At 47.6% G+C, this 19,356-nt stretch overlaps 3 protein-coding genes across 3 annotated transcripts; 2 read left to right on the top strand and 1 right to left on the bottom strand.

Annotated features, from left to right (window-relative positions):
- The first annotated feature begins 1,815 nt into the window (after positions 1–1,815).
- Positions 1,816–4,176, top strand: LOC114161269 (methyltransferase N6AMT1-like). The gene is made up of 5 exons (XM_028044486.1): positions 1,816–1,944; positions 2,107–2,190; positions 2,259–2,400; positions 2,469–2,587; positions 3,586–4,176. The coding sequence occupies exons 1-4, from the start codon at positions 1,834–1,836 to the stop codon at positions 2,582–2,584; spliced, it is 453 nt and encodes a 150-aa protein (XP_027900287.1). The 5' UTR covers positions 1,816–1,833; the 3' UTR covers positions 2,585–2,587; positions 3,586–4,176.
- Positions 2,611–3,587, bottom strand: LOC114161270 (trifunctional purine biosynthetic protein adenosine-3-like). Its single transcript, XM_028044487.1, has 3 exons — positions 3,171–3,587; positions 2,951–3,066; positions 2,611–2,878 (listed from the first exon to the last, which is right to left on the bottom strand). The coding sequence occupies exons 1-3, from the start codon at positions 3,208–3,210 to the stop codon at positions 2,687–2,689; spliced, it is 348 nt and encodes a 115-aa protein (XP_027900288.1). The 5' UTR covers positions 3,211–3,587; the 3' UTR covers positions 2,611–2,686.
- Positions 4,177–8,734: 4,558 nt separating the features above from the next.
- Positions 8,735–10,745, top strand: LOC114161280 (uncharacterized). Its single transcript, XM_028044497.1, has 2 exons — positions 8,735–9,429; positions 10,535–10,745. The coding sequence occupies exons 1-2, from the start codon at positions 8,798–8,800 to the stop codon at positions 10,743–10,745; spliced, it is 843 nt and encodes a 280-aa protein (XP_027900298.1). The 5' UTR covers positions 8,735–8,797.
- Positions 10,746–19,356: the final 8,611 nt, after the last annotated feature.

The following is a 19,356-nucleotide window of genomic DNA, read 5'->3' as shown; positions in this document are numbered from 1 at the left end:
TCCAGCTTGTGACCTGTTATCATAATTTTGTAAGCAAAATCTACTTAGTGGTACTTGTACAAGTTTGAATCGACCCATGAATCCTGTGTTCGAGTCCAGCTTGTTACCTGTTATCATAAATTTGTTAACAAAATCTGCTTAGTGGTACTTGTACAAGTTTGAATCGATCAGTTTTCAGTTGCTTGGTTGGCACAATGGATAGTGTCTGTCCTTTGGACACATGAATCCTGTGTTCGAGTCCAGCTTGTGACATTTTATCATAATTTTGTAAGCAAAATCTGCTTAGTGGTACTTGTACAAGTGTGAATCGATCAGTTTTCAGTTGCTTGGTTGGCACAATGGATAGTGACTGTGCTTTGGACACATTAATCCTGTGTTCGATTCCAGCTTGTGACCTGTTATCATAATTTTGTAAGCAAAATCTACTTAGTGGTACTTGTACAAGTTTGAATCGACACATGAATCCTGTGTTCGAGTCCAGCTTGTGACCTGTTATAATAATTTTGTTAACAAAGTCTGCTTAGTGGTAGTTGTACAAATTTGAATCGATCAGTTTTCAGTTGCTTTGTTGGCACAAAGGATAGTGTCTGTCCTTTGGACACATGAATCCTGTGTTCGAGTCCAGCTTGTGACATATTATCATAATTCTGTAAGCAAAATCTGCTTAGTGGTACTTGTACAAGTTTGAATCGATCAGTTTTCAGTTGCTTGGTTGGCACAATGGATAGTGACTGTGCTTTGGACACATGAATCCTGTGTTCGATTCCAGCTTGTGACATTTTATCATAATTTTGTAAGCAAAATCTACTTAGTGGTACTTGTACAAGTTTGAATCGATCAGTTTTCAGTCGCTTGGTTGGCACAATGGATAGTGTCTGTGCTTCGGACACATGAATCCTGTGTTCGAGTCCAGCTTGTGAAATAATGAGTGGTGTTTATTGGCAAATACTGAAGAACATAATAATATGAATGTAGGTAGTTAATGTTAATATATGTAGCCACAGCGCTACATTCACTATGAATGACACAACTGATTCTCTGTGTATTTAGGATTAGAGCAGTCTATGTATGTGTGTTTTTATCTATTATTATATAAAAGTGTAGTGTCATCACAGTAGAGTGTGTCTTTTACATACATAAATATGTAGTGAATTTACCACACATTAAGACTCAATAGACTTGGTCCAGAGATGTTTCATGTCACCTCACAGCTTCCCTCTCACTGTCAGTAGTAGCTCTATGGTGGCAGGCAACAATTAACACAAAGCCTGGGGATAGCAGACAAACTCCTCCCTCTTGAGAGTCATCAGGATTCTGTATATAGAGTTGTTTAGGCCATGGTGTAAATATATTATTTTGTCATTGATCTACCTTAAAGTATGTTTCAAAGTCAAATGTGGTCTCAGCTCTTTCTGTGGGCCTCTATACTCCAAATGAGTAAAAGAGATGGAGTTAAAGTTACTGCTTCCTTCACCTCACTTCACTCTGTTATCAATACATGTAGTAAATAAAAAGAAATTCTTCAAATAGAGTAAGAATAACCAGAAAAGGTTTCAGGAAGAGCTACGTATTAATCTTGTAACACTAAAGTATGTTAGAGCATAATCTGCTCTTTAAGAACATGGAGATTATTTTGTGAAATGAAGCCTACTTTGATAGGAATCATTGAAGAGACAGTGCCATGTTCTTAATGCAGATAAAGAATGACATAGTATGATGGTTTGCTTCAGAAAAGAACGTCATTACAAAAACTGAAGATGTGCAATTTAGAAACTCACTAAAAAAGTAAGCAGTGCTGCATGATGACAGTAAAGTCAAACCAGCTCTCCTCTAATGTTATTTGTGACTTGCAGCTGCACCGACGTGAATCCAGCTGCAGCTCAGTGCACAGCCAGAACCGCCTGCTGTAACCGGGTCGCCCTGCAGCCCGTCATCACAGACCTGGTACAGATCACGGAGAAAAGTTCCAGAAGTTTATGCATATGTTTTTTAATGAAAGTGTGACTTAAGCAAAGCATTATGAAGGAAAGAGTTACACAGTGTCATTGTAAGTCCAAGGAAGCAATTAGTAATGTTTGAAATAGTAACATGATCTCTGTTTTGCAGGTGCAGAGTCTTTTGCCAAGGCTTAGTGGGAAGGTGGACGTCGTCCTCTTCAATCCTCCATATGTGGTCACTCCATCAGAAGAGGTATGTATGTATGTAGCTAGATAGATAAATTCTTAGATGAGTATCTAATGACCTGTTGAACCGTTCAGGTGGGCAGCAGAGGTGTAGAGGCGGCGTGGGCCGGAGGAGAGCGAGGCAGACGGGTCACCGACAGGTTCCTCCCTCTGGTTCCTCAGCTGCTCTCCAGTAAAGGCCTGTTTTACCTCGTCACCATCGCCGAGAACAAGCCAGGTCAGTAGAATAGCTTATGATGCAAAAACTAATCCTAATGAGAAACTAAAGGCTTTGTTTCCCCACAGAGGAGATTATCAGTTTAATGAGCCAGTTTGGGCTGGAAGGAGAGACCCGCCTGTCAACCAGAGCTGGGAATGAGAGGTTGTCGGTCCTGCGTTTCCATAGAAACCAGCAGAGGTGACGGGTAAGAGTCCTAAATGTAAGGAGTACAATTGACAGTGATGTACTTTATTGTAAACTATGGTTTCTGATCATTAGTCAGACATGCATTAGTAGAGACATTTCAACGCTCTTGCTTCCAGACTATGTTTCCATCTGGTCCCAGTTGCACCGCTCCACTGGCCACCAGCTCCAGAGCTTTAGGGAACGCTTTGTGCTCAGCCTCCCTGATTCTGGCTGACAGACTTTCCTCTGTGTCTCCAACCAACACCGGAACGGCTTCCTGGACCACGACGGCGCCTGCATCAACCTCTTCCTAGAAGAACAGAAGAACTTTTATTGTGTGGATTTATTTGATGAGCTTTATATGTGTTAGCGCAACACTTACAGCTACAAAGTGGACGGTGCACCCAGTTATCAGCACTCTGGCCTGGAGAGCCTGTTGCTGGGCATTGACCCCTTTGAATGAAGGCAGCAGGGAGGGATGAATGTTGAGGAGCCTCCCTAAAGTTAAAGTTACAGTTACTTGGGTACAAAAGAAAAAACCAGCACAAAAATACATTTTATTTTTAAACACAATAAAACTTTACACATGAACAGACTTTTACCATGCCATTTTTTCACAAAGATCCCAGTCAGGATCCTCATGAAACCAGCAAGGCAGACCAGTTCCACTCCAAACTCTTTAAGGAGAAGGTCAATGGTGGCATCAAACTCAGCTCTGCTGCCATACAGCTTGTGATCCACAACCTGTTGGAAGACAAAAACAGAGATGAGTAAAACTTCACATTAATTAGGATGAATCCTAACCTACCCTGGTCTGGATGCCGGCCAGCGCTGCTCTCTTCAGACCCTGAGCTCCAGGTCTGTTTGAAACCACCAACACCTTAGGCTCCTCCCCCTTTCAGGTGACAACAAACACCTTTATTGTCATGAGTTGAGCTGTAAAACTGTAGGTCAGATTTGAACTTTTTCAGGTTTTGCTCAGTGTTCAGGTCATTGCCAGCCAACATTTTATTGCAGGAAATCATTTCAGGAAGGAACCAATAGTTTCAGGAGTCTGGGAGATGTGACTGTAACCGACCTGAACACTGAGGCCCCAGAGCGCCCCCTGCAGGATCTGCTGCACCATCACCGTTTCCAGCAGCAAATCAATCATCTGTTGGTCCAGACAGAAAAGTTGAAGCTGTCAGTGAAGCAGATCAGAAGCTGAGCAGCAGAAACCCAGAAGAACTGGAAGCATCAGCAGGAGATGAACTGGACCTCTAGGATCACTGATGCTGCAGCTGAGGAAGAGGAGGACGATGAAGGTGAAGCTGCCATCCTCAGACTTCCTGTTTATCAACCCAAGAAAGCAGAAAACCTGCAGAAAATCAGCTGAAGAAGAACCACGAGGAGCTGGAGTCGTCCGGCGCCCTCTAGTGGCTGATTGAACTACTGCACTGGGAGAACTGGACCTCGACGCTACTGCAGCTCAGCGGCTGGTTTCTCTCTGAATGGACCAATCAGAACCAAAGAGGATTCAGCTCTGAGACAATTATTTACAACTACATACAGTAGTTACACATATGTACAACATGTTAGCGTTTCTAAACACTTAGAGTTTAGAAAACATAAAAAACTATCAGGAGTTGTCAGAGGAAAGTTTTAAAACATTAAAACTTAACCTTTGAAATGAAACCATATAATTGTTTACTAAAATATTTCTTCATTGCTCCTGTAACAATAAAACTTAATAAATATCTTGTGTTTTTATTAGACCTTTATATCAGTGTTTTCAGAGTCCAGGTTTCATTTATTAGAGAAACTCAACATCTGCTTTATTATAAATACATTTTCTTTCTAGTTTTCCTTTTTTTCTTTTAAAAAAAAGGAAACCCACCTAAATTTAAAACAAATTTAAAACAGTGATATCTAACATATTATGTCTTGACTGTCTGGTTGTTGATTCTCAGTTGTCTAAAGTAGGTTTGATTCATTTTTCATCAGGATGTTTTAAGAGGCTACGAAGAGCTTTAAAAACCCAACTTACCGCAGAGATGAGATATTATCCCACTTTCTCAGTCAGGAGAACATCCGATTGGCTGGTCAGTGTCCTGCTGGTTCTGTCTTATCTCTACCTGCTGTAGAAATGAACCGATTCATCTAATTCATCTAGGAGGGGTGGAAGTGTGTCATTAAAGAGAGAAATAGGAAAAAACTGCATCATATATGGTATATTTATGATGTAATAGTTAACAATACGGGGTTTATAATTACCTGACTGATATGAAAATGCATATTTCACCAAACGCTAAATAATAAATAACATCACTTCAAATCGGACCCATACGGTCAGGATAACAATCGGGCCTCAGATGGTATACAGAATAAGAAATGGACTGTGGGTTTAATGTAGAACAGCTCAATTGACAAAAGTCAGGTAGACTCTGGGTCCAAGTGATGCTTTTATGGGCTATTTGTTATTGTAAATGATGACGTCATTAGCTGACATAAACAAGATGAGGCTGCTGAAGGTTTGTTGCACCTTCTGGGTTTTTTTTCTTATCTTGTTTTTGTTCCCAGTTCTTTTCTCATTTCATTTTCAAATTAGAACAGAAAAATCCTCACTTCTATAAGTGAGCCCGGTGCTGGAAATTGGACACGATTCGCTTTTAAATATGCGAATCGTACTCGGAAGCATCAACTCAGCTTCTGAGTACAGAAGCGGTCAGCGGTCATCAGCGTTTTTATGATTTGATTTGTTTAGAACTTATGTAAAGAAAACCACAAGTATTATAGACATTTAGTTATTATTATCGGTTACTTTCTGAAAGATGTGAAACAGAATATAGAAACAACAAGTTGTGTATTGAATAATGTTTAAAATTTGTGCTGAAATTTGGCTTTTTCATCCATGATTCTTCTCATTGTTGTTTGGACGCCGAACGTCATCTTAGCATTTGCGTGCTAGATGGATCATTATCAGCTGCGACCACAAGAGGGCGGTAGAGGAACAAAAAGAAAATCATCTTTGTTTATTACAGTGGGCTCTTTGCACCTGCCGCGCTGACGTCACAACCGCATGCGCAAATGCGGCTCTTTTTTTCCGCTTTGAGTTACCATGACAGCTAGAAAAGACAAAGTGTTATTTCAGACGAAAATAAAACCATACTTCCTACACTGTCAAAAATATCCGTAAATTTTACAGTTAAATAAAGTAAACCATGAAAATTTAAAACCGTAAATTGGAAATCAGTTTTAGACTGTTTCTTTAACAAGTAATTACCGTAAATAAGATAATTAGGAAAAAATGTCATTTTTACTGGGGGGGGGGGTTATCAGAAAATTTACATTGCCCTGCTGTTAAAAAAAGTCTTGTAATACTTTTAACAGTAATATGCTGTAATTTTTCTAGTAGTACATACTGTAGTTTTTGCACTCATCTTTAATATAGTTAGTAGCTGTTAAAAATGCAAACTGTTGTGACAATTACAGAAACATACCGTAATTTTTCTAGCAATGTATACCGTAGTTTTTGTATTCAATAATTATAAAGTATACAGTTCAAAACTGTTCAATATGCATACTGCTGTGGCAATTACAAAAATATACTATAATTTTTCTAGCAGTGTATATCGTAATTTTTACATTTATAATTAATCTAAAGTATACAGTTCAAAACTGTTCAATATGCATACTGTTGTGGAAATGAAAACAAAAATTGTAGTAGCGCTGTAACCTTTGCATTTAATTCTCCTGATAGCCTAAATTATGTAAAAATAAACAAATACTTGCAATCGTCTTAAGTTGTGGGTCCTGAATCTGGAATCTATTAAAGTTTGACTTTTTGAATGGAATTATGGAAATTAAATATCTTTCCACGAAATGTTCTGTACTGTAAATTATCTTGTTGCCAATATTGGATTTTTTTCATTAACAAATAAATTAAAATAATCTGTACTCAGTCACAGAAAATGTTTTAGAGATATTTGTAGTCTATATTGTAATATAATTTATTCGGTTTAGCAAAAGTCATGTAAGTCAAGTTTCCTGCCTGTAGACCTGGCAGGCAGCCTGTAGTCAGTCTTAATTAATGGGGCCACTGCACCTGGTCCGCGCGGACAGGCGAACTTGAGTTCTGGCGGAACTTTGGAAGCGGTGGATTTGAGCGGACCGATCAGCGCGCTGCATTTGAGGACCCGTCGCACTCGGTGGTTGGCGTTTTTGTCCAGCTATTCCGCTCAGATTGTGCAGAGACTTCATCATCCAACCTTCTCCGTCTGATCGGCTCTCGTTCTCAGGTAAGGAAATATTGCGGAACATTTCAGAAAACAAATAGTTTGAGTTGCATTCGGTTGGTTGAAAAGACATTTCAGGGGAAACGAGGAGAAAAAGAAGTTGTGGAAAGTTAGCCTCTCCACAAAGCTATTGCTTACATCCGTTTTGTATCGCCATCGCTGTAAGCTATCCATCGAAGTAATATATTTAAGATGTATTCATGCAACCTGTGTGCAGAAACAGTTAAATCTGTTAAAGCCTTTGTTCTCCATCGCAAACTGCATCGCAACGAACCGAGGCGTATGTTCAAGTGCGTTCACTTCTATCGTCATCATAATAGCATGCCAAGAGTTGCTCTGGACACAAGTTTAACGAAATTAAAATGCACAGTTCCACTTTGTAAATGGCAGTGTGAAGGGATAAAAGCTTTGGTTGTTCACTTGAAGGAGCATAATAGTGGAGGGGCGCCAAGTAACTTGCCCTGTGAAAGGGTGCGCCTCTGTGTTTCGTGTGAAATCTTCCTTTACCTCTCACATCTCCAGGAAACATACAAATTATTTGGAAAATGTGATTTGTGAAACAAGTAATGAAGATACTCAGAGTGCTGCAAGTGCTATTTTTTGCTCCTATTTTTCCCCATACAACAATCTTGAAACGTTGGTCTTTCTAAGATTGTGTGGTGTGTTACGGTAGATCGTCGTTGCCGCTCCGATCCAAATCAGGGGTTTTTCCCGACTGGGATCTTAACGCAGCCTGTTGAATGTGACAGGCAGCCAATCAGAAAGCGCGGATTCTCCTCGTGCTTTCTGAGGGGAAATTACGTCTGGGAATCCCAAACAGCTGACACGGCGCAACCCGAAGTCCAGCGGACATCGGAGATGATATGTGGAAACAACATTAATGTTTATTCAACATGCAAAGAATATCGAACTGACAAGAGGAGGAGTTGGAGCGAAATTGCTACCGCAGTTGATAAACCCGGTAACTTTTCAGCTGTTCTTCGTTAACGTGACGTAAACAGGTTAGGTTAGGTTAGGTTAAACTTTATTAATCCCATAGGGAAATTAAGGTTATCTGTTGCTCACACATTAATTCACATCCACACAACATTAAAATCGTACATCTGGAGACAACCATACAAGATAGAAGAATATAATAAATAAATACATTCCCACTAAAAGAAGTCTAGTAAAAGTGCTTAAGTATGTTAAAAGCTACCCCGTCTCCCTCCTCCCCCACAAATAGCAGCATTGTAAAGCCTAATGGCCCGTGGGACAAAGGAGTTTTTAATCCTCTCGGTTGAACAACCCAGTGAGAGGAACCTGTCACTGAAGGAGCTCCTCTGGTTGGAGAAAACAGTGTACAGAGGATGACTGGTGTTCTCCAAAATTAGACTGAGTTTAGACAGTGTCCTCTGTTCCACCACCGTCTCCACAGACTCCAGGCTCACACCGACCACGGAGCCAGCTCTGCAGATGAGGCGGTTCAGTCTCTGTATGTCTCTCTTTCTAATTCCTAATGATTTTCATTCAGTCAGGACTTTACGCTGACACTAGCCACATGCATTGCAGGTAGATTGCAGTAAAGCATTGATTAATGCCTGGTTTTAAAATTAGTTCATTGGACTTGTAGCCATTATTTTGTGCCCATTGTTGGACACCACACGGCAGGAACGAACCCGATCGAACCGTTATACCTAGGATTTCTGTCGGCTAATGTGTGGTCTGTCAGGTTTTGAAAATGGGCCGACAATCGGCAGACAGCTCTAAGATCGTGTCGTGTGCGCTGGGCTTTACACTGAGGAAATGAGAAAGGAGGGTCAGTGGAGAGCACCGGAGTTGAGCCTTTTTTCATTCGGTGTCATCAACAGAAAGAGAAAAAGGATAATGCCGATAATTGAAACGACGTGGATAGTTTTAATTTATCGTACGATTAATTGATTTATCGTTTATCGGGACAGGCCTAGTTAAAAGGTATGTTAGATTCCAAATATCGGCAGGGCCTAACGATGGCTCACGGCGTTTCAAAAGCCGACGTTCTCTCCGACCGTGACGACGGTAAGGTGTTTACGTCCAACGTATTGTTTCAAGAAAACCAAAAATCTCTCAAGCTGGTTCTCTATCAAGATGCATTTGAAGTTGTGAACCCATTGGGATCTGCAAAAAAAAAGCACAAGATCTTTGCCGTTTACTTTTCTCTACTCCATATGCCACCCCATGTCCGATCAAATACCGATCATATGCAGTCGGTCTTGTTGTGTAGAGAGAAGGATTTCAAGGAATTTGGCCATTCCAGAGTTTTTTCAGAACTGTTGACTGACTTGAAAATACTAGAGGAGAATGGGATAACTATGGCAGACGAATCAGTCGCGAAAGGAGCACCGTATCGCATTGCCGGAGACAACCCGGGCTCTCGCCGCATCGGGGGTTTTACGGAAAATGTCAGTACATCTCAGTACTTCTGCAGATATTGTCTGATTACTCGGTCTGAATTTCAGAGTGAAAATCCAGCTATCATCGGACCAGAGCGGACTCCGGAAACGTATCGATCTGCCACTAAACAGCTGGAAAGAGAGGATGTGACAGAAGTGCAGGGGATTAAGTTCAGGTCAGTGTTTAATACTTTAGAGAACTTTAATGTTTGTTCACCAGGCACGCCCCCTTGTCTTGGCCGTGACATCTTCGAGGGTGTCCTCTCATACGATGTCGCCCTTTATCTCAAATACACGATTGTCCAAAAAGAAATGGCTGACATACACAATTTTGAACAGGCGCATCAGACAATTCAAATACAAAGCAACAGATGCTTGTTCCAAACCTTGTGCCGTCACTCCAAAAGCACTGAAACTCAGTGGACAAGCAGTACAAAACTGGAATTTCTTGAGACTGTTGCCTCTGTTAATTGGTGATAAGGTGCAGGATTCACAAGATGATATTAACATTGCAGCTTAAGGATATCGTTGACCTGATTTGTGCTCAGCAAATGTCCAATCCTCAGGTTGCATATTTGAATGTTCTCATCCGGGAATATTTGGAAACCAGGAAGGTATTGTTTCCAGATAACGCAGCGAGACCTAAACATCATTATTTACAGCACTATCCAGGGCCAATTCCGAAATGCGGTCCACTCATCGGGCTCCGGACCATGCGGTTCGAGAGCAAACATAGTTACTTCAAAAGATGTGCCAGACAACTGAAAAACTTCAAACATCTGTGTTTGACTCTTTCAGAGAGACATCAAATGTTACAGGCCTTTCTTTCTGCCGGAACAGTGACTCTCCCAACCTTGCAAATAAAAGATGGCTCACCATTTTATTTAGAACTTTACAGTGAGGATACAATGACTCCCACAGACGTGCAGTATAATGGAATAACGTACAAGAAGGGCCAATTAGTAGTCAGTAGGAATGATGAGTCACTGGAGTTTGTTGAACTCATCCTTACATTGGTGAAGGATGAATCTGCACTTCGTGTTCTGATGAGAGTGTATCGTGGAGAATTTCTTCCACACTACCACATGTACTTTGTAAAGGATGAAAGAAGAAGATTAGAATGCAGGCGCATTAGTAAACCGATTGACACGTGGCCATTATCATCTTGCATAAAAGATGGGAATCGGTTTGTACCATTAAAGCACAGTGTTTTGGCAGCGTAAAGGCTTGATATTAACGGTTCAGAGATCAACCTTTTTTTAGTTTTCTGTATTTCAACAGATACGACGGATACACAAAAGGACATCCACGATGCCATTCGAGCAGCGCTTCCTGGTCTTTCACGGGAAGTTTTGGCCGCTTTAGAGGACGTTTCGGAGAAACTCGGCACCGCAACCGCAGACGATTTCCAGTATATCACCGAAGGAGACTTGCAGCCTGTGCCGAAGCCCATTCGGGCCAGAAGACCGGTCGCTGCACGGGCCCAAAATAGTAAGTATTTTGAGATAAAGTCTTGTGTAACGTTAGCATAAAAACATGTGCTTTACACCTAACTACAGATCCAAATTGAAAATGAAAGGTCAACAAAGACACATTTCAGTCATATTTCATATGTTTGTTTATTTGACAAGGACAACAATGTACAGCTTCTCATTCACACCTGGTAGTTCCTGTGCAGGGGACACACAACAGTCTGCTAGAAAAGGAACAATTCTCTAACATTACTTTACACAAGTAATTTTGATATCACTAACACAATTTAAAAGATGAAAAGCCAAACCTATGTAGTGGTATTTGTAGAAGTTTGAAGGCATTAGTTGTCAGTCGCTCGGTCGGCACAACGGATAGCTCGTGACCCGTTATCATAATTTTGTAAGCAAAATCCGCTCAGCGGTACTTGTACAAGTTCGAATCGATCAGTTTTCAGTCGCTCGGTCAGCGTCTGTGCCTCGGACACACGCAACATGGGTTCGAGTCCAGCTCGTGACCCGTTATCATTATTTTGTAAGCAAAATGGGCTTAGCGGTACTTGTACAAGTTCGAATCGATCAGTTTTCAGTCGCCCGGTCGGCACAACGGATAGCGTTTGCGCTTTGGACACACGAGTCCTTTGTTCGAGTCCAGCTCGTTACCCGTTATCATTATTTTGTAAGCAAAATGGGCTTAGCGGTACTTGTACAAGTTCGAATCGATCAGTTTTCAGTCGGCACAACGGATAGCGTTTGCGCTTTGGACACATGAGTCCTTTGTTCGAGTCCAGCTCGTTACCCGTTATCATTATTTTGTAAGCAAAATGGGCTTAGCGGTACTTGTACAAGTTCGAATCGATCAGTTTTCAGTCGCCCGGTCGGCACAACGGATAGCGTTTGCGCTTTGGACACACGAGTCCTTTGTTCGAGTCCAGCTCGTTACCCGTTATCATTATTTTGTAAGCAAAATGGGCTTAGCGGTACTTGTACAAGTTCGAATCGATCAGTTTTCAGTCGCTCGGTCGGCACAACGGATAGCGTTTGCGCCTTGGACACACGAGTCCTTTGTTCGAGTCCAGCTCGTTACATGTTATCATTATTTTGTAAGCAAAATGGGCTTAGCGGTACTTGTACAAGTTCGAATCGATCAGTTTTCAGTCGCCCGGTCGGCACAACGGATAGCGTTTGCGCTTTGGACACACGAGTCCTTTGTTCGAGTCCAGCTCGTTACCCGTTATCATTATTTTGTAAGCAAAATGGGCTTAGCGGTACTTGTACAAGTTCGAATCGATCAGTTTTCAGTCGGCACAACGGATAGCGTTTGCGCTTTGGACACATGAGTCCTTTGTTCGAGTCCAGCTCGTTACCCGTTATCATTATTTTGTAAGCAAAATGGGCTTAGCGGTACTTGTACAAGTTCGAATCGATCAGTTTTCAGTCGCCCGGTCGGCACAACGGATAGCGTTTGCGCTTTGGACACACGAGTCCTTTGTTCGAGTCCAGCTCGTTACCCGTTATCATTATTTTGTAAGCAAAATGGGCTTAGCGGTACTTGTACAAGTTCGAATCGATCAGTTTTCAGTCGCTCGGTCGGCACAACGGATAGCGTTTGCGCCTTGGACACACGAGTCCTTTGTTCGAGTCCAGCTCGTTACATGTTATCATTATTTTGTAAGCAAAATGGGCTTAGCGGTACTTGTACAAGTTCGAATCGATCAGTTTTCAGTCGCTCGGTCGGCACAACGGATAGCGTTTGCGCTTTGGACACATGAGTCCTTTGTTCGAGTCCAGCTCGTTACATGTTATCATTATTTTGTAAGCAAAATGGGCTTAGCGGTACTTGTACAAGTTCGAATCGATCAGTTTTCAGTCGCTCGGTCGGCACAACGGATAGCGTTTGCCCTTTGGACACATGAGTCCTTTGTTCGAGTCCAGCTCGTTACACGTTATCATTATTTTGTAAGCAAAATGGGCTTAGCGGTACTTGTACAAGTTCGAATCGATCAGTTTTCAGTCGCTCGGTCGGCACAACGGATAGCGTTTGCGCTTTGGACACATGAGTCCTTTGTTCGAGTCCAGCTCGTTACACGTTATCATTATTTTGTAAGCAAAATGGGCTTAGCGGTACTTGTACAAGTTCGAATCGATCAGTTTTCAGTCGCTCGGTCGCCACAACGGATAGCGTTTGCGCTTTGGACACATGAGTCCTTTGTTCGAGTCCAGCTCGTTACCCGTTATCATTATTTTGTAAGCAAAATGGCCTTAGCGGTACTTGTACAAGTTCGAATCGATCAGTTTTCAGTCGCTCGGTCGGCACAACGGATAGCGTCTGTGCCTTGGACACATGCACCATGGGTTCGAGACCAGGTCATGCCTTTTAGATATTATGTGAAAAATGCTGTAGTATTTGTATACGTTTGAGCGACTCATTTATTGGGTGCTCTGGTGGCACAGTGGTTTGAGACTGTTGATGTGGCCCAGTTGCCCCCGGGTTCAAGGCTCGCGCCGAGAGAGAGAGAGAGAGCGAGAGAGAGAGAGAGAGAGATAGAGAGAGAGAGAAGAGAGAGATAGAATAACGAGAGAGAGAGCGAGATAGAGATAGAGAGAGAGGATACGAGAGAGAGATAGAGGAGAGAAGAGATAGAAGAGCGCTAGCTCTCTATCTATAGAGAGATAGACGAGATATCTCTCGCTCTCGTCTTCGCTCCGTAGCTCGAGAGAAGAGAGAGAGACTCCGTTTTTAGCCATCTTGGGGGTCTCTCCCTCTACTTAGAGTTGAGCGAGTGGGCTCCCTCTCTCTGCCTAGCTTGAGCGAGTGACCCGGGGGTCTCTCCTCTACTTAGAGTTGAGCGAGGGGCTCCCTCTCTCTGCCTAGCGTGAGCGAGTGACCCTGGGGTCTCTCCCTCTACTTAGAGTTGAGCGAGGGGGCTCCTCTCTCTGCCTAGCTTGAGCGAGTGACCCGGGGGGTCTCTCCCTCTACTTAGAGTTGAGCGAGGGGGCTCCCTCTCTCTGCCTAGCTTGAGCGAGTGACCCTGGGGGTCTCTCCCTCTACTTAGAGTTGAGCGAGGGGCTCCCTCTCTCTGCCTAGCTTGAGCGAGTGACCCTGGGGTCTCTCCCTCTACTTAGAGTTGAGCGAGGGGGCTCCCTCTCTCTGCCTAGCTTGAGCGAGTGACCCTGGGGGTCTCTCCCTCTACTTAGAGTTGAGCGAGGGGGCTCCCTCTCTCTGCCTAGCTTGAGCGAGTGACCCTGGGGGTCTCTCCCTCTACTTAGAGTTGAGCGAGGGGGCTCCCTCTCTCTGCCTAGCTTGAGCGAGTGACCCTGGGGGTCTCTCCCTCTACTTAGAGTTGAGCGAGGGGGCTCCCTCTCTCTGCCTAGCTTGAGCGAGTGACCCTGGGGGTCTCTCCCTCTACTTAGAGTTGAGCGAGGGGGCTCCCTCTCTCTGCCTAGCTTGAGCGAGTGACCCTGGGGGTCTCTCCCTCTACTTAGAGTTGAGCGAGGGGCTCCCTCTCTCTGCCTAGCTTGAGCGAGTGACCCTGGGGGGTCTCTCTGCCTAGCTTGAGCGAGTGACCCTGGGGGTCTCTCCCTCTACTTAGAGTTGAGCGAGGGGGCTCCCTCTCTCTGCCTAGCTTGAGCGAGTGACCCTGGGGGTCTCTCCCTCTACTTAGAGTTGAGCGAGGGGGCTCCCTCTCTCTGCCTAGCTTGAGCGAGTGACCCTGGGGGTCTCTCCCTCTACTTAGAGTTGAGCGAGGGGGCTCCCTCTCTCTGCCTAGCTTGAGCGAGTGACCCTGGGGGTCTCTCCCTCTACTTAGAGTTGAGCGAGGGGGCTCCCTCTCTCTGCCTAGCTTGAGCGAGTGACCCTGGGGGTCTCTCCCTCTACTTAGAGTTGAGCGAGGGGGCTCCCTCTCTCTGCCTAGCTTGAGCGAGTGACCCTGGGGGTCTCTCCCTCTACTTAGAGTTGAGCGAGGGGCTCCCTCTCTCTGCCTAGCTTGAGCGAGTGACCCTGGGGGTCTCTCCCTCTACTTAGAGTTGAGCGAGGGGGCTCCCTCTCTCTGCCTAGCTTGAGCGAGTGACCCTGGGGTCTCTCCCTCTACTTAGAGTTGAGCGAGGGGGCTCCCTCTCTCTGCCTAGCTTGAGCGAGTGACCCTGGGGGTCTCTCCCTCTACTTAGAGTTGAGCGAGGGGGCTCCCTCTCTCTGCCTAGCTTGAGCGAGTGACCCTGGGGGTCTCTCCCTCTACTTAGAGTTGAGCGAGGGGGCTCCCTCTCTCTGCCTAGCTTGAGCGAGTGACCCTGGGGGTCTCTCCCTCTACTTAGAGTTGAGCGAGGGGGCTCCCTCTCTCTGCCTAGCTTGAGCGAGTGACCCTGGGGGTCTCTCCCTCTACTTAGAGTTGAGCGAGGGGGCTCCCTCTCTCTGCCTAGCTTGAGCGAGTGACCCTGGGGGTCTCTCCCTCTACTTAGAGTTGAGCGAGGGGGCTCCCTCTCTCTGCCTAGCTTGAGCGAGTGACCCTGGGGGTCTCTCCCTCTACTTAGAGTTGAGCGAGGGGGCTCCCTCTCTCTGCCTAGCTTGAGCGAGTGACCCTGGGGGTCTCTCCCTCTACTTAGAGTTGAGCGAGGGGGCTCCCTCTCTCTGCCTAGCTTGAGCGAGTGACCCTGGGGGTCTCTCCCTCTACTTAGAGTTGAGCGAGGGGGCTCCCTCTCTCTGCCTAGCTTGAGCGAGTGACCCTGGGGTCTCTCCCTCTACTTAGAGTTGAGCGAGGGGCTCCCTCTCTCTGCCTAGCTTGAGCGAGTGACCCTGGGGGTCTCTCCCTCTACTTAGAGTTGAGCGAGGGGGCTCCCTCTCTCTGCCTAGCTTGAGCGAGTGACCCTGGGGGTCTCTCCCTCTACTTAGAGTTGAGCGAGGGGCTCCCTCTCTCTGCCTAGCTTGAGCGAGTGACCCTGGGGTCTCTCCCTCTACTTAGAGTTGAGCGAGGGGCTCCCTCTCTCTGCCTAGCTTGAGCGAGTGACCCTGGGGGCTCTCTCCCTCTACTTAGAGTTGAGCGAGGGGGCTCCCTCTCTCTGCCTAGCTTGAGCGAGTGACCCTGGGGGTCTCTCCCTCTACTTAGAGTTGAGCGAGGGGGCTCCCTCTCTCTGCCTAGCTTGAGCGAGTGACCCTGGGGGTCTCTCCCTCTACTTAGAGTTGAGCGAGGGGGCTCCCTCTCTCTGCCTAGCTTGAGCGAGTGACCCTGGGGTCTCTCCCTCTACTTAGAGTTGAGCGAGGGGGCTCCCTCTCTCTGCCTAGCTTGAGCGAGTGACCCTGGGGGTCTCTCCCTCTACTTAGAGTTGAGCGAGGGGGCTCCCTCTCTCTGCCTAGCTTGAGCGAGTGACCCTGGGGTCTCTCCCTCTACTTAGAGTTGAGCGAGGGGCTCCCTCTCTCTGCCTAGCTTGAGCGAGTGACCCTGGGGGTCTCTCCCTCTACTTAGAGTTGAGCGAGGGGGCTCCCTCTCTCTGCCTAGCTTGAGCGAGTGACCCTGGGGCTCTCTCCCTCTACTTAGAGTTGAGCGAGGGGGCTCCCTCTCTCTGCCTAGCTTGAGCGAGTGACCCTGGGGGTCTCTCCCTCTACTTAGAGTTGAGCGAGGGGGCTCCCTCTCTCTGCCTAGCTTGAGCGAGTGACCCTGGGGGTCTCTCCCTCTACTTAGAGTTGAGCGAGGGGCTCCCTCTCTCTGCCTAGCTTGAGCGAGTGACCCTGGGGTCTCTCCCTCTACTTAGAGTTGAGCGAGGGGCTCCCTCTCTCTGCCTAGCTTGAGCGAGTGACCCTGGGGGTCTCTCCCTCTACTTAGAGTTGAGCGAGGGGGCTCCCTCTCTCTGCCTAGCTTGAGCGAGTGACCCTGGGGGTCTCTCCCTCTACTTAGAGTTGAGCGAGGGGCTCCCTCTCTCTGCCTAGCTTGAGCGAGTGACCCTGGGGGTCTCTCCCTCTACTTAGAGTTGAGCGAGGGGCTCCCTCTCTCTGCCTAGCTTGAGCGAGTGACCCTGGGGGTCTCTCCCTCTACTTAGAGTTGAGCGAGGGGGCTCCCTCTCTCTGCCTAGCTTGAGCGAGTGACCCTGGGGTCTCTCCCTCTACTTAGAGTTGAGCGAGGGGGCTCCCTCTCTCTGCCTAGCTTGAGCGAGTGACCCTGGGGGTCTCTCCCTCTACTTAGAGTTGAGCGAGGGGCTCCCTCTCTCTGCCTAGCTTGAGCGAGTGACCCTGGGGGTCTCTCCCTCTACTTAGAGTTGAGCGAGGGGGCTCCCTCTCTCTGCCTAGCTTGAGCGAGTGACCCTGGGGGTCTCTCCCTCTACTTAGAGTTGAGCGAGGGGGCTCCCTCTCTCTGCCTAGCTTGAGCGAGTGACCCTGGGGGTCTCTCCCTCTACTTAGAGTTGAGCGAGGGGCTCCCTCTCTCTGCCTAGCTTGAGCGAGTGACCCTGGGGTCTCTCCCTCTACTTAGAGTTGAGCGAGGGGGCTCCCTCTCTCTGCCTAGCTTGAGCGAGTGACCCTGGGGGTCTCTCCCTCTACTTAGAGTTGAGCGAGGGGGCTCCCTCTCTCTGCCTAGCTTGAGCGAGTGACCCCTGGGGGTCTCTCCCTCTACTTAGAGTTGAGCGAGGGGGCTCCCTCTCTCTGCCTAGCTTGAGCGAGTGACCCTGGGGCTCTCTCCCTCTACTTAGAGTTGAGCGAGGGGGCTCCCTCTCTCTGCCTAGCTTGAGCGAGTGACCCTGGGGTCTCTCCCTCTACTTAGAGTTGAGCGAGGGGGCTCCCTCTCTCTGCCTAGCTTGAGTGAGTGACCCGGGGGTCTCTCCCTCTACTTAGAGTTGAGCGAGGGGCTCCCTCTCTCTGCCTAGCTTGAGCGAGTGACCCTGGGGTCTCTCCCTCTACTTAGAGTTGAGCGAGGGGGCTCCCTCTCTCTGCCTAGCTTGAGCGAGTGACCCCGGGGGTCTCTCCCTCTACTTAGAGTTGAGCGAGGGGGCTCCCTCTCTCTGCCTAGCTTGAGCGAGTGACCCCGGGGGTCTCTCCCTCTACTTAGAGTTGAGCGAGGGGGCTCCCTCTCTCTGCCTAGCTTGAGCGAGTGACCCTGGGGTCTCTCCCTCTACTTAGAGTTGAGCGAGGGGGCTCCCTCTCTCTGCCTAGCTTGAGCGAGTGACCCCGGGGGTCTCTCCCTCTACTTAGAGTTGAGCGAGGGGCTCCCTCTCTCTGCCTAGCTTGAGCGAGTGACCCTGGGGTCTCTCCCTCTACTTAGAGTTGAGCGAGGGGGCTCCCTCTCTCTGCCTAGCTTGAGCGAGTGACCCTGGGGGTCTCTCCCTCTACTTAGAGTTGAGCGAGGGGCTCCCTCTCTCTGCCTAGCTTGAGCGAGTGACCCTGGGGTCTCTCCCTCTACTTAGAGTTGAGCGAGGGGCTCCCTCTCTCTGCCTAGCTTGAGCGAGTGACCCTGGGGGTCTCTCCCTCTACTTAGAGTTGAGCGAGGGGCTCCCTCTCTCTGCCTAGCTTGAGCGAGTGACCCCGGGGGTCTCTCCCTCTACTTAGAGTTGAGCGAGGGGCTCCCTCTCTCCTGCCTAGCTTGAGCGAGTGACCCTGGGGGTCTCTCCCTCTACTTAGAGTTGAGCGAGGGGCTCCCTCTCTCTGCCTAGCTTGAGCGAGTGACCCTGGGGGTCTCTCCCTCTACTTAGAGTTGAGCGAGGGGCTCCCTCTCTCTGCCTAGCTTGAGCGAGTGACCCTGGGGGTCTCTCCCTCTACTTAGAGTTGAGCGAGGGGGCTCCCTCTCTCCGCCTAGCTTGAGCGAGTGACCCTGGGGGTCTCTCCCTCTACTTAGAGTTGAGCGAGGGGGCTCCCTCTCTCCGCCTAGCTTGAGCGAGTGACCCTGGGGGTCTCTCCCTCTACTTAGAGTTGAGCGAGGGGGCTCCCTCTCTCCGCCTAGCTTGAGCGAGTGACCCTGGGGGTCTCTCCCTCTACTTAGAGTTGAGCGAGGGGCTCCCTCTCTCCGCCTAGCTTGAGCGAGTGACCCTGGGGGTCTCTCCCTCTACTTAGAGTTGAGCGAGGGGGCTCCCTCTCTCCGCCTAGCTTGAGCGAGTGACCCTGGGGGTCTCTCCCTCTACTTAGAGTTGAGCGAGGGGGCTCCCTCTCTCCGCCTAGCTTGAGCGAGTGACCCTGGGGGTCTCTCCCTCTACTTAGAGTTGAGCGAGGGGGCTCCCTCTCTCCGCCTAGCTTGAGCGAGTGACCCTGGGGTCTCCTCCCCTCTACTTAGAGTTGAGCGAGGGGGCTCCCTCTCTCCGCCTAGCTTGAGCGAGTGACCTGGGGCTCTCTCCCTCTACTTAGAGTTGAGCGAGGGGGCTCCCCTCTCTCCGCCTAGCTTGAGCGAGTGACCCTGGGGCTCTCTCCCTCTACTTAGAGTTGAGCGCGGGGGCTCCTCTCTCCGCCTAGCTTGAGCGAGTGGACCCCTGGGGCTCTCTCCCTCTACTTAGAGTTGAGCGAGGGGGCTCCCTCTCTCCGCCTAGCTTGAGCGAGTGACCCTGGGGCTCTCTCCCTCTACTTAGAGTTAGAGTTGGACACATGAATCCTGTGTTCGAGTCCAGCTTGTGACATTTTAAAATAATTTTGTAAGCAAAATCTGCTTAGTGGTACTTGTACAAGTGTGA

Source organism: Xiphophorus couchianus, chromosome 17 (genome assembly GCF_001444195.1).
Source record: "Xiphophorus couchianus chromosome 17, X_couchianus-1.0, whole genome shotgun sequence".
Taxonomy (NCBI): Eukaryota; Metazoa; Chordata; class Actinopteri; order Cyprinodontiformes; family Poeciliidae; genus Xiphophorus; species Xiphophorus couchianus.
The sequence above is the reverse complement of the archived record's forward strand: the minus strand, read 5'-3'. Positions and strand labels throughout refer to the sequence as shown.